The sequence below is a fragment of the Bombina bombina genome, chromosome 7 (genome assembly GCF_027579735.1).
Source record: "Bombina bombina isolate aBomBom1 chromosome 7, aBomBom1.pri, whole genome shotgun sequence".
Lineage (NCBI taxonomy): Eukaryota > Metazoa > Chordata > Amphibia > Anura > Bombinatoridae > Bombina > Bombina bombina.
The window spans coordinates 378,690,624-378,703,901 of NC_069505.1; the positions used below are offsets into that span (position 1 = coordinate 378,690,624).

General features: G+C 39.6%; 1 protein-coding gene across 1 annotated transcript in view; it reads left to right on the top strand.

The window, feature by feature from the left end:
* LOC128635916 (uncharacterized) overlaps positions 1-2,906 on the top strand; it is a 58,589-nt gene extending 55,683 nt beyond the window's left edge. The window contains exon 3 of the mRNA XM_053689012.1: positions 2,605-2,906. Coding sequence (XP_053544987.1) covers positions 2,605-2,898 — 294 coding nt within the window. The 3' untranslated portion in view covers positions 2,899-2,906. The remainder of the gene's footprint in view (positions 1-2,604) is intronic.
* The last annotated feature ends 10,372 nt before the right edge of the window (positions 2,907-13,278 follow it).

Below are 13,278 nucleotides of genomic sequence, written 5' to 3' on the forward strand. Positions count from 1 at the left end.
ACATTTTTAGCTGTTCTCCTTCTCGGCATGCCATCAATTAACCAACTTGCAAAGTAACTTTAGCTATGTAATGTCTGTGCACCTCTCTGCTTTACGCGTCTGGAGGCTTTGATTTTCTGCAGATGCCATTAGGTGTAAATGCTGAAACAGCTTGCCAGCTAACGTGATTCTTGCTCCTCTGGTCCTAACCATATGCAGCAGAGTGCGGAGGCCTCAAAGGACCAGCCTGGTTAGCTCTCTTGCCCCCAATGCCCTGGATTACAAATTTACAACAATAAAAAAAAAAACTTATAAAAAAAGAAAAGTAAGAGAGAGCTCCCAAGTCACTGCGCTCCCCACTGCAGCACCTCAGCAAAAAACAGCTCAGTCTGTCCCCGCTTGGAAACGGCCCTTGTCACATTGAAATTTGAAAGCACCCAGTATGTGCTCTAATAGTGGGCGGGGCTCTGGTAACTGGCAGCCCACCGGGCAAATGCCCGGCAATGCATGCCCTATGCCATGGTCAGTCGGGGCCTGTTTATAGCGATCTGGCTGATGGCTCTCAGATTTATTAGATGACTTAGGTTGTTGTGTATGTATTTGTATTAATTAAATAAACATTCCAACGGCAGTCGGCACCTACCTCTGGCGCTCCTCCGGCTCCTAGTCCTGCTCCTGTCCTGAGTGACGTCCTGTCCAGGTCCTGCGCCCCTGACTCCACTCCTGTCCCAGTATCACTCACAGTCGGCCAGGGCCCGGGTCACGCCGTCAACACAACACAGCAGAGTGCTCAGTGCAGCACTTCGAGCGATCGACTGACACCCACCACGTCTGACTCTAGTCTGCGCCGTTGAGCTGCTCTGACACATGACCGCACGCGGAAGGATCTATTTCATTCCCGCCCGGCACTCAGAGACAGCCAGCCCCAGTCAGATTCAGACGAGTTCTGAATTCTGAATCTGATTGGCTGAGAGTCTGAGACTAGTAGTGAGACTGAGAGGCGGCCAGGACGGAGGCTAGCCTCCTGTGGAAGCGTATGGGGCGCATTGGAGAGCACTGCATTAGCACCTTTTCTCCTCTTGGTGGCAGTCTCTCAGCGTCCCATACACTTCCACAGTAGTCAATACATTCATATTGCGCAATGCAAGGACAGCCGGCTGTCCTTGTTTTGCGCAATATGAATGTATTGATGTAATAAGTATATTATGGTCGGTTTTAATAAAATTTACAGTGAGTGTTGACAAAAACAGAATCCTGATTTTGGTGGAGGGGTGGGGGGGTAGGGGGGGTCACCTTATTTTATAAAAAAAAAAATATGAAAAAAAAAAATCTAATTTTTTTATTTTTTTATTTTAAATAAATGCTGTAATTACATAGATTGGCCAGGGGAGGCACTGCCTCACCTGCCTCCTGTGACTGCACGTCACTGATGAGAATGTGTGGTGTGTGTGTGTTGTGTGAGATTGTGTGTGGCATGTGTGTCTTTGTGTGTTGTATGAGACCGTGTGCGGTGTGTGTGTGTTGTATGAGAGTGTGTGTGTGGTGTTTGTGTTGTATGATAGTGTGTGTGTTATATGAGAGTGTGTGGTGTGTTTGTGTTGTATGAGAGTGTGTGTGGTGTTTGTGTTGTATGTGTGTGTGTTATATGAGAGTGTATGTGCTGTGTTTGTGTTGTATGAGAATGTGGTGTCTGTGTTTCATGAGTGTATGTGGTGTGTGTTGTATGAGAGTGTGTGGTGTGTGTGTGTTGTGTGAGAATGCTGTGGCGTGTGTGTCTTTGTGTGTTGTATGAGAGTGTGTGTGTTGTATGAGAGTATGGGGCCGATTTATCATTTGTCTGGCAAACATGATCCGCTGTAGCGATCATGTCCGACAGACATCGATAAATGCTGACAGCATACTCTGTCTGCATTTATCATTGCACAAGCAGTTCCAGTGAACTACTTGTGCAATGCCGCCCCCTGCAGATTTGCGGCCAATTGGTCGCTATCAGGGGGTGTCAATCAACTCGATCGTATACGATCGGGTGAATTGATGTCTGCAGCCTCAGAGGTGGCAGACAAGTAAAGGAGCAGCGGTCTTAAGACCGCTGCTTCTTAACTCCTGTTTCCTGCAAGCCTGAAGGTGAAATGGGGCCGTACGGGGCTTGATAAATCGGCCCCAATGTGTGTGTGTTGTATGAGAGTATGTGGTATGTATGTGTCGTAGGAGTGTGTGTGTTATTACCTTTTACCAAGAGCAAACCGAATAGAGGTGGGAGAGTACCCAATGTGTAACCTTTATGAACGTCCCAGCTCAAGAATAGCACCACATTGCTTGAGTGCTATTACACAGGAAGTACAGGGAGTAGGGTGCACAAAAATTAGCCCAATTTCTTAGCCCAGTTTCTTTAATTTTATTTCATTACCCTTTACAACACTTTCAAATTTGACTACAATCAAGAAATAAAATACACAAACATTTTAGTAAAATTGCAGCTATTTTGTTGTTTATTACTTCAGCCATTTTCAGAACAAGCATAAAAATAGGGTCGCAAAGGTATGAGGTATTATGGCACTGGGTCCTGGGGAAAAAAAGTTTGAAAAACCCTGTTCTAAAGCACTCCCTGTTTTCTTTTCTCTACAGGACACTTCCTGCCAGCTGACAAACAGTGTGGATGATTTTCTTCAAAGATCTGACAAGGAAAGACACTATACAGAAATAATGAACCGTCTTAAAAAGTATGAGGACATCCTCTCTGAATATCTAGTAGAACCTTGCGTGAAGGACCAGCCACAATCTGATATTAGTGAACTGGTATCCCTGAGAAAATTGGCAGCTGAGGCCAAGCATACTGACATTCTGAAGGATGTATATATTCTTGTTAATAACCTGACACATTTTGCCAAGGAGGAAGTAAAACCTTTATTTATACCATGACTGTGTTCTCAAATAACACCACCAGCATTTCTACTGAGACAACCATCCTTAATAAAAACATGATAATCCATTCTACTCAACAATTTGTTTGTGACTAGTCAAATTGAAATATGTTAACAATAAAAAGGAAAAATTGTTAAAAATAAATGGGTTTTAGTTCATATATTTGTTAAACTGATTAAAGAAAAAAGGATATTTTCTTTCATATATATATATATATATATATATATATATATATATACATACTGTACACAAACATATAGTTATGCATTATGTATTCTTGTTATTTGGGACAGAAACATATTTAGCCAGATCTTTTTTATGATCCATATTTAGAAAATACTTGCACATGCTCAGTTCACATGTTAAACATTTTAAATTTAAAATATCGTTCAAATCATATAATTTAACTACAACCATTGAAGTGTTCATTATTGGAATTTAAAGAGACATTAAAAACTTTGAGACAGTAATGTAAAATGATAATTCTTAGAGATGTGCATTTGTTTTTGGAAAAAAGCACATTCGTTTTTGGAAAAATGCACATTCGTTTTTGGAAAAATGCACATTCGTTTTTGGAAAAATGCACATTGTTTTGTTTTAACAAAAGGAAAATTCAAATCAATGCACCAAGGAAAAAACAGAACATTAAAAAAAATGTATTTCACCTGTAGCTTTAAAACATTTACATTCATTTAACGAAAACAAATTTAACTGCCGAAAAATCAGTTTTCATTCGTCTTAAATTAAATAAAAACCAAATAGTGCAGCCGCAGAATAATCAGGGAAACTAATTTCCCTAAATATTCAAAACGAAAAATTTGTTCTAAACAAAATTTTCTTCCCTGCACATCTCTAAATTAAAGGGATAGTCTAGTGAAAATTAAACTGTCATGATTCAGATAGAGCATGTCATTTTAAGCAACTTTATAATTTAATTCTATCATCATATTTCTTTCATGTAATTGGCAAGAGTCCATGAGCTAGTGACGTATGGGATATACAATCCTACCAGGAGGGGCAAAGTTTCCCAAACCTCAAAATGCCTATAAATACACCCCTCACAACACCCACAATTCAGTTTTTACAAACTTTGCCTCCTATGGATGTGGTGAAGTAAGTTTGTGCTAAGATTTCTACGTTGATATGCGCTTCTCTGCATTTTGAAGCCCGATTCCTCTCAGAGTACAGTGAATGTCAGAGGGATGTGAAGGGAGTATCACCTATTGAATGCAATGGTTTTCCTCATGGGAGATCTATTTCATAGGTTCTCTGTTATCGGTCGTAGAGATTCATCTCCTACCTCCCTTTTCAGATCGATTATATACTCTCATATTCCATTACCTCTACTGATAACCGTTTCAATACTGGTTTGGCTATCTGCTATATGTGGATGGGTGTCTTTTGGTAAGTATGTTTTCATTACTTAAGACACTCTCAGCTATGGTTTGGCACTTTATGTATTTATATAGTTCTAAATTCTTACCTGGGGTATAGTCTTTTTTTCAATTGACTGTCAGTTTAAAGTCACGGGCAGAATTAGGCTCGCGAGGGCGCAAAATGCCAAAGTATATATTTTTGGCGCAAAGTTACGTTCAATGACGCAAATTCGTCACTTCCGGCGTCTTAGTTGACGTCGAGTCCTTTCACAAGGTTGCGTCTTCAATGACGCGAGTGTGTCATTTCCGGATGTTGTTAGCGCCAAAAAAAAAAAATTCTTCTGTTTGTGTTGTGCGTCATTCTTGGTGCCAAATATTTTCATTATTTAAAACCCCATTCCTATATGCCTCTTGCCTTTTTTCTCTATCAGAGGGGTATGCTGTTTGAATTTATTCCCATTCCTGAAACTGCCATATAAGGAAATTGATAATTTTGCTTTATATGTTGTTTTTTTTCTCTTACATTTGCAAGATGTCTCAATCTGATCCTGTCTCAGAAATCACTGTTGGAACCCTGCTGTCTGATAACAGTTCTACCAAAGCTAAGTGCATTTGTTGTAAACTTGTGGAGATTATATCTCCAGCTGTGGTTTATAATAGTTGTCATGATAAACTTTTACATGCAGATAATGGCCTCTAGTTATTAAGGTCTGTCGGACCTGATCCGACAGTGCGGATCAGGTCCGACAGACCTTGCTGAATACGGCGAGCAATACGCTCGCCGTATTCAGCATTACAAGAGCTGCTGGTGCAACGCCGCCCCCTGCAGACTCACAGCCAATAGGCCTCCAGCAGGGGGGTGTCAATCAACCCAATCGTACTCGATCGGGTTGATATCCGGCGATGTCTGTCCGCCTGCTCAGAGCAGGCGGACAGGATATGGAGCAGCGGTCTTTGTGACGCTGCTTCATAACTGTCCATTCGGAGCTTGATACATATGCCCCAATGTGTCCATCAGTAATAGTACATTGCCTGTTGCTGTTCCTTCAACATCTAATGTACAAGATATACCTGTGAATTTAAAAGAATTTATTGCTGATATCTATTCAGATTGCTTTGCCTGCCATCCTGCCTTCTAATAAACGTAAAAGGTCTTTTAAAACTTCTCATAAAGTTGATGAAATTTCAAATGACCTGCAACATACTGAATTGTCCTCCTCTGATGAGGATCTATCAGATTCAGAAGATCCTTCCTCAGATATTGACACTGACAAATCTAATTATTTATTTAAAATGGAGTATATTCGTTCTTTGTTAAAAGAAGTGTTGATTACATTGGATATTGAGGAATTTAGTCCTCTTGATATTAAAACTAGTAAACGTTTATACATTCTGTTTATAAACCTCCTGTGGTTACTCCAGAGGTTTTTCCAGTTCCTGATGCTATTTCTGATATAATTTCTAAGGAATGGAATAGGCCTGGTACTTCTTTCATTCCTTCTTCAAGGTTTAAAAAATTGTATCCTTTGCCAGCAGTTACATTGGAGTTTTGGGGAAAGATCCCCAAAGTTGATGGGGCTATCTCTACACTTGCTAAACGTACTACTATTCCTATGGAAGATAGTACTTCTTTTAAAGATCCTTTAGATAGGAAACTTGAATCTTATCTAAGGAAAGCCTATTTGTATTCGGGTCATCTTCTCAGACCTGCAATTTCTTTGGCTGATGTTGCAGCTGCATCAACTTTTTGGTTGGAAAATTTAACACAACAAGAATTGGATTCTGATTTGTCTAGCATTGTTCCCTTGCTTCAACATGCTAATCATTTTATTTTTTTATATAATCAAAATTGATGTTAAATCTATGTCTTCAGCTATTTTAGCTAGAAGAGCATTGTGACTTTAATCTTGGAATGCTGACATGACTTCTATGTCCAGATTGCTATCTCTTTCTTTCCAAGGTAATAAGTTATTTGGTTCTCAGTTGGATTCGATTATTTCAACTGTCACTGGAGGGAAGGGAGTTTTTTTGCTTCTAACCGTTTTCGTTCCTTTCGACAAAATAAGGAACAGAAACCTAATCCTTCCCCCAAGGAATCTGTTTCCAATTGGAAACCTTCTTCAAATTGGAATAAATCCAAGCCATTTCAGAAACCAAAGCCAGTCCCCAAGTCCGCATGAAGGTGCGGACCTCATTCCAGCTCAGCTGGACTATAAGGACTATTCTGCCTTTTGTTCAGCAAAGATATTATATGTCCACAATAGACTTACAGGATGCATATCTTCATATTCGGATTCATCCAGATCATTATCAATTTCTGAGATTCTTTTTTCTAGACAAGCATCACCAATTTGTCGCTCTTCCTTTTGGCCTAGCGACAGCTCCAAGAATCTTTTCAAAGGTTCTTGGTGACCTACTCTCTGTAATCAGAGAGCGGGGTATTGCGGTGTTTCCTTATTTGGATGATATCTTGGTTCTAGCTCAGTCTTTACGTTCTGCAGAATCTCACATGAATCAACTAGTGTTGTTTCTTCAAAAACATGGTTGGAGGATCAATTTACCAAAAAGTTATTTGATTCCTTTAGGGTCACCTTTTTAGGTTTCTAGATAGATTCAGTGTCCATGACTCTGTCTCTAACAGACAAGAGAAATTTAAAATTGGTTGCTGCCTGTCGGAACCTTCAGTCTCAATCATTCCCTTCAGTAGCTATGTGCATGGAAGTTTTAGGTCTCATGACTGCAGCATCGGACGCAATCCCCTTTGATCATCTTCACATGAGACCTCTTCAGCTTTGTAAGCTGAACCAATGGTGCAGGGATTATACAAGGATATCACAATTAATATCCTTAAATCCCAATGTTCGACTATCTCTGACTTGGTGGTTAGATCACCATCGTATAGTTCAAGGGGCCTCTTTTGTTCATCCAACCTGGGCTGTGATCACAACAGATGTGAATCTTTCAGGTTGGGGAGCTGTTTGGGGATCTCTGACAGCACAAGGGGTTTGGAAATCTCAAGAGGCGAGATTACCAATCAATATTTTGGAACTCCGTGCGATTTTCAGGGCTCTTCAGATTTGGCCTCTGTTGAAGAGAGAACCGTTCATTTGTTTTCAGACAGATAATATCACAACTGTGGCATATGTCAATCATCAGGGTGGGACTCACAGTCCCCAAGCTATGAAAGAAGTATCTCGGATACTTGCTTGGGCAGAATCCAGCTCCTGTCTAATTTCTGCGGTTCATATACCAGGTATAGACAATTGGGAGGCGGATTATCTCAGCCGTCAGACTTTACATCCGGGGGAATGGTCCCTCCATCCAGATGTGTTTTCTCAGGTTGTTCAGATGTGGGGTCTTCCAGAAATAGATCTGATGGCTTCTCATCTAACCAAGAAACTTCCCAGGTACCTGTCCAGGTCCAGGGATCCTCAGGCAAAAGCAGTGGATGCGTTGACACTTCCTTGGTGTTATCAACCTGCTTATATTGTCCAGCCTCTAGTTCTTCCAAGAGTGATCTCCAAAATCATCATGGAGCAATCGTTTGTGTTGCTGGTGGCTCCAGCATGGCCTCACAGGTTTTGGTATGCGGATCTTGTTCGGATGTCCAGTTGCCAACCTTGGCCACTTCCATTAAGGCTGGACCTTCTGTCTCAAAGACTGTTTTTCCATCAGGATCTCAAATCATTAAATTTGAAGGCATGGAAATTGAACTCCTAGTGCTTAGTCAGAGAGGTTTCTCTGACTCAGTGATTTATACTATGTTACAGGCTCGTAAATCTGTTTCTAGAAAGATTTATTATCGAGTTTGGAAGACTTATATTTCATGGTGTTCTCATAAATTCTCTTGGCATTCTTTCAGAATTACTAGAATTTTACAGTTTCTTCAGGATGGTTTGGATAAGGGTTTGTCTGCAAGTTCCTTGAAGGGACAAATCTCTGCTCTTTCTCTTTTATTTCACAGAAAGATTTCTAAGCTTCCTGATATTCACTGTTTTGTACAGGCTTTAGTTCATATCAAGCCTGTCATTAAATCAATCTCTCCTCCATGGAATTTTGAAGGCCTTACAGGCTCCTCCTTTTGAGCCTATGCATTCTTTGGACATTAAACTACTTTCTTGGAAAGTATTGTTTATTTTGGCCATCTCTTCTGCTAGAAGAGTTTCTGAATTATCTGCTCTTTCTTGTGAATCTCCTTTTCTGATTTTTCATCAGGATAAGGCAGTTTTGCAGACTTCATTTAAATTATTACCTAAGGTTGTGAATTCTAACAACATTAATAGAGAAATTGTTGTCCCTTCCTTGTGTCCTAATCCTAAGAATTCTTAGGAGAGATCCTTGCATTCTTGTGGTAAGAGCTTTGAAATATTATGTTGAAGCTACTAAAGATTTCAGGAAGACTTCTAGTCTATTTGTTATCTTTTCTGGTTCTAGGAAAGGTCAGAAGGCTTCTGCTGTTTCCTTGGCTTCGTGGTTAAAGCTTTTAATTCTTCAAGCTTATTTGGAGTCGGGTAAAGCCCTGCCTCATAGAATTACAGCTCATTCTACTAGATCTGTCTCCACTTCATGGACTTTTACGAATGAAGCTTCAGTTGATCAGATTTGCAAAGCAGCAACTTGGTCTTCTTTGCATACATTTATTAAATTCTACCGTTTTTATGTATTTGCTTCTTCGGAAGCAGTTTTGGTAGAAAAGTTCTTCAGGCAGCTGTTTCAGTTTGATTCTTCTGCTTATGTTTTAAGTTTTTCTTTTCATTTATGAGAATAAATTTATATTTTGGGTTGTGGATTAATTTTTTTCCCTCCCTCTCTATCTTTTATCCCTCCCTCTCTAGTGACTCTTGCGTGGAGTTCCACATCTTGGGTATTACTATCCCATACATCACTAGCTCATGGACTCTTGCCAATTACATGACAGAAAACATAATTTATGTAAGAATTTACCTGATAAATTCATTTCTTTCATATTGGCAAGAGTCCATGAGGCCCACCCTTTCAATGGTAGTTATAATATTTTTGTATAAAGCACAATTATTTCCAAATTCCTTTGTTGATGCTTTTTACTTTATCACCCCACTACTTGGCTATTTGTTAAACTGAATTGTGAGTGTGGTGAGGGGTGTATGTATAGGCATTTTGAGGTTTGGGAAACTTTGCCCCTCCTGGTAGGATTATATATCTCATACGTCACTAGCTCATGGACTCTTGCCAATATGAAAGAAATTAATTTATCAGGTAAATTCTTACATATATTATGTTTGTTCTCTTGGTATCTTTATTTAAATGTAAGTTTAGGAGCCCAGTTTTGGTTCAGCACCTGGGTAGCGCTTGCTGATTGGTGGCTACATTTAGACACCAATCAGAAAGCACTACCCAGGTGCTGAACCAAAAATGGGCCGGCTTCTATGCTTACAGTACATTCCTGCTTTTTCAAATAAAGAGAACAAATCAAAATTGATAATAGGAGTAAATTAGAAAGTTGCTTAAAATGGCATGCTCTATCTGAATCATGAAAGAAGAAATTTGACTACACAATTCCTTTAAATATTAAAAACCCTACAATATACTTTCATTATTTATTTTGTCTCCTTTTTCTGTAATTCCATTCTTAACTTGTAAGCATTTCAGTTCCTATTAGAAATTGAAGTGCAGAACACTGTTATATTCCACGCAGCCATTGGCTGCACACTCTAGTGACCTATTTATAACTGCCCCTAATTGCCCACAGCAGAGAAAGTAACCTAAGTTACAACATGGCAGCTCCCATTGCTTTATAGTCAATAAAACTTTACACTTACTTTGTCAATATTTAAACAGCTAATGGAACTTTAAAACATCCATTCTACATGTATGTTTTAATCCATCCTAAATGCCTCTGCCAGGCTAATCCACCTCTCCCAATGCTCTGTATCTGCTGCACCTCTCTATGAGTCCCTCTACTGGCTCCCCATTCATAGCAAAGATAAATTCAACATTTTCACCCTGACTTACAAAACCCTCACCGATGCTTCTTCACCCTACCTGTCCTCACTCATCAACAAATATTCTCCTGCCCGCCCACTAAGATCCAACAATGACCTGCTCCTTGCCTCCTCCCATGCTAGACTACAGGACTTCTCGTGTGGCACCAACCTTCTGGAACGCACTTTCTCGAGCTGTCAGACTTTCCCCTAACCTGTCCTTCTTTAAATGAAACATAGAAACATAGAAACATAGATATTGACGGCAGATAAGAGCCATAGGCCCAGCAAGTCTGCCCCACCTTACCTAACAGTATAAACTTATCTAGTTCGTAGGATAGCCCTATGCTTGTCCCATGCATTTTTAAAGTCCATAAAGCTCCATAAAGACCATTTTGTTCAGGGAAGCTAATCACCCGACTCAGTAACAAATTAATTACATTTACCTAATAATTGTCCTCATCTAACTCCTCACTAACATCATTCTTAACTGGGAAAAAAGATGCTGGAGTCGCAATTGTAAAGTGGTTACAATTTTTATTTTCATCCGGTAAAATAGGTCACAAAAGTAACAGCCCTTCCATGGTGTACAAGCTTACGCGTTTCGGCAGTTATGCCGTAATCATAGCTTAATCACTCCCTTCCTACCTTGGGCTTAAAAAGGGGTTAAAAACAAACTATTGGTTGAGAGGCTGTGACCAGTTTAACTCTTCCTTAACTGGTGTACTTGATGTCTCTGTATATACTATACTATAATAAAGACCTATCTACGCTGCCTGTAATAATTGAGTGTGTCAGTGCTCAGTGTGTGATCTACTTAAATTGATCTATATATTTTATTTTATTTGCTTACTTACTTAATCAAAGTGTACTTTTTATAATGTCTAATTTACTCATCCTATGTGGGTCCTAGTATGTGTATCAACTAAAATGCTAGACCCTTCTGCTGACCCTAAAGGTTCCTGCGTCTCCTATTTCGTTATCCTATGTTTGTTCTTTTGGGGTACCTTCTTGCTGCAATCACTGCATATTCTTAATATCAATAGTGTACTCCTAACACCTTTCATATTGAAAATAAGATCTAATTATATAATTCTCATTATTAATATCAGTGTTGGTGCTGGCCTAAACCAAAAGTATTTTATCTTTGGGGACCTATAAGCAGTTAGTCCTACTGAGTAAAGATCAATTTAATAGATAAAAAGTGGGGATATATTTGGACATATAACCTTGCCTTGCCTAAGTCTTCTATGTGACAATATATATAATTAAACTATTTTAGATCCAATGATTAATGAGATCATAGGCTGAATTAAGTCCTGTAGGGTATCTTGTCTTTAATTTAAAGATCCAGAAGACTTCTTTTTTTGCAAGTACGGATTTTCTGTTCCCACCCCTTCGCCCAGCTTCCACTGTTTCTATTATTGTCCATTTAAAGTGTGTACCATCCTTATTATGGAACAATTTGAAGTGCTGGACGAGTGGGGTGGTCAGAGAGCCCGCTTTGATGTCCAACAAATTTTCCCTGATCCGCTCCCTTGTCTCTCTTGTAGTCATGCCCATATATTGTAGGTTACACATGACACAACCTGCTAGGTAAATCACAAAACTGTTTCTGCAATTCATGCACTGTTTGTGATTAAAAAGTGCATTGGTGGCACTGCATCTGAATCCCTCTCCTATTAGGAGATGTTCACATGCTTTGCAAGATTGGTTACTGCACCTATAAACTCCTTTGAACCAGAGCCAGGAGCTGTTTTGCTCCCTCCGTGTATTTTTTAATTGTGTCGGAGCTAATAGATTACCCATTGTGACTCCCTTTCTGAATAACACCGTTTTTTGGAGTCGGCAATTGTTTGCTTTCAGTTCCCAAAAATAAAAAACAAGAAACTCCAATTTGGATACTTACAAGGTGGACGAGTGAGGATTGAACATAATAATCCGAGTCTCCTTACCCCCAGCAAGTCGGCTACGGAGGATGACGTCACGCCTGTAGGCCGGGTGAGTCAGAGCGACAGCGACCGATGTGAGGCTTGTCAGAGCGTGGAGGCTCCAGGCCGATACACAGAGTCTGGCTAATGCGCAGAGAGTGCTACACCTAACGGCTACAAACAACAGGTGCACAACACAACGAAGAGCCGTGAAGAAGGGGGTGAGTCTCCACATTTTTGCTTATTTATATTTGCTATGTGAACGCCTAATTGAAGTATCCCATAGGGTTACCACGGGGTCTGTTTGTTTTTTTTCCCTACCGGGAGGAACGGACTATCGATGCTTAACATCATTCTTATCTTTGAAGTCCCCACCTCCTGTTTCCCATCCTTCTTCCCATCTAGATCGTAAGTTCCTACGGGAATAGGGCCCTCAACTCCCCCTGTATTTATCTGTAAAATGTTGTCTTGTATTGTATTGTTTCTCCATTGTACTTTTATCTTTGTACCCAAAGTGGGCAGCGATGTGGAAACTGCTGGCGCTTTATAAATAAATAATAATAATAATAATAATGTTATTCTCAGACTAATCTTTTCTTTGAATGCATCATTTTAGCTAGCATTTATTTAGTGTTTAATGTCCCTTTAAGTGTTTGAAAGTAATAATCGCACTCATGAAGAATAGCTATAAATATACTGAGGTATACTTACATTCAAATACATTAGACTGCCATGGTCAATATTGAATTAATTAGCTGCATGAACACCTGGAATTTGTTATTTATATACAAGTGTAAGTATTAACTTGATTTACCGTTTCATTCCAATATTTCAGTAAAACCATGTGCATCTCACTTGTACGTTAAAGGAAGATAAAACCCACATTTCTTCTTCCATGATTTAGAGAGAACATACAATTTCACACAGCTTTTCAGTTTTCTTCTACTATCAAATTGACTTCTATCTCTTGATATCCTTTGTTGAAGGAGCAGCAATGCACTACTGGGAGCTAACTGAACACATCAGGTGAGCCACTGACAAGAGGAATATATGTGCAGCGACCATACAGCAGCTAGTGCCCAGTAGTGCATTGCTGCTCCTAAGCATATC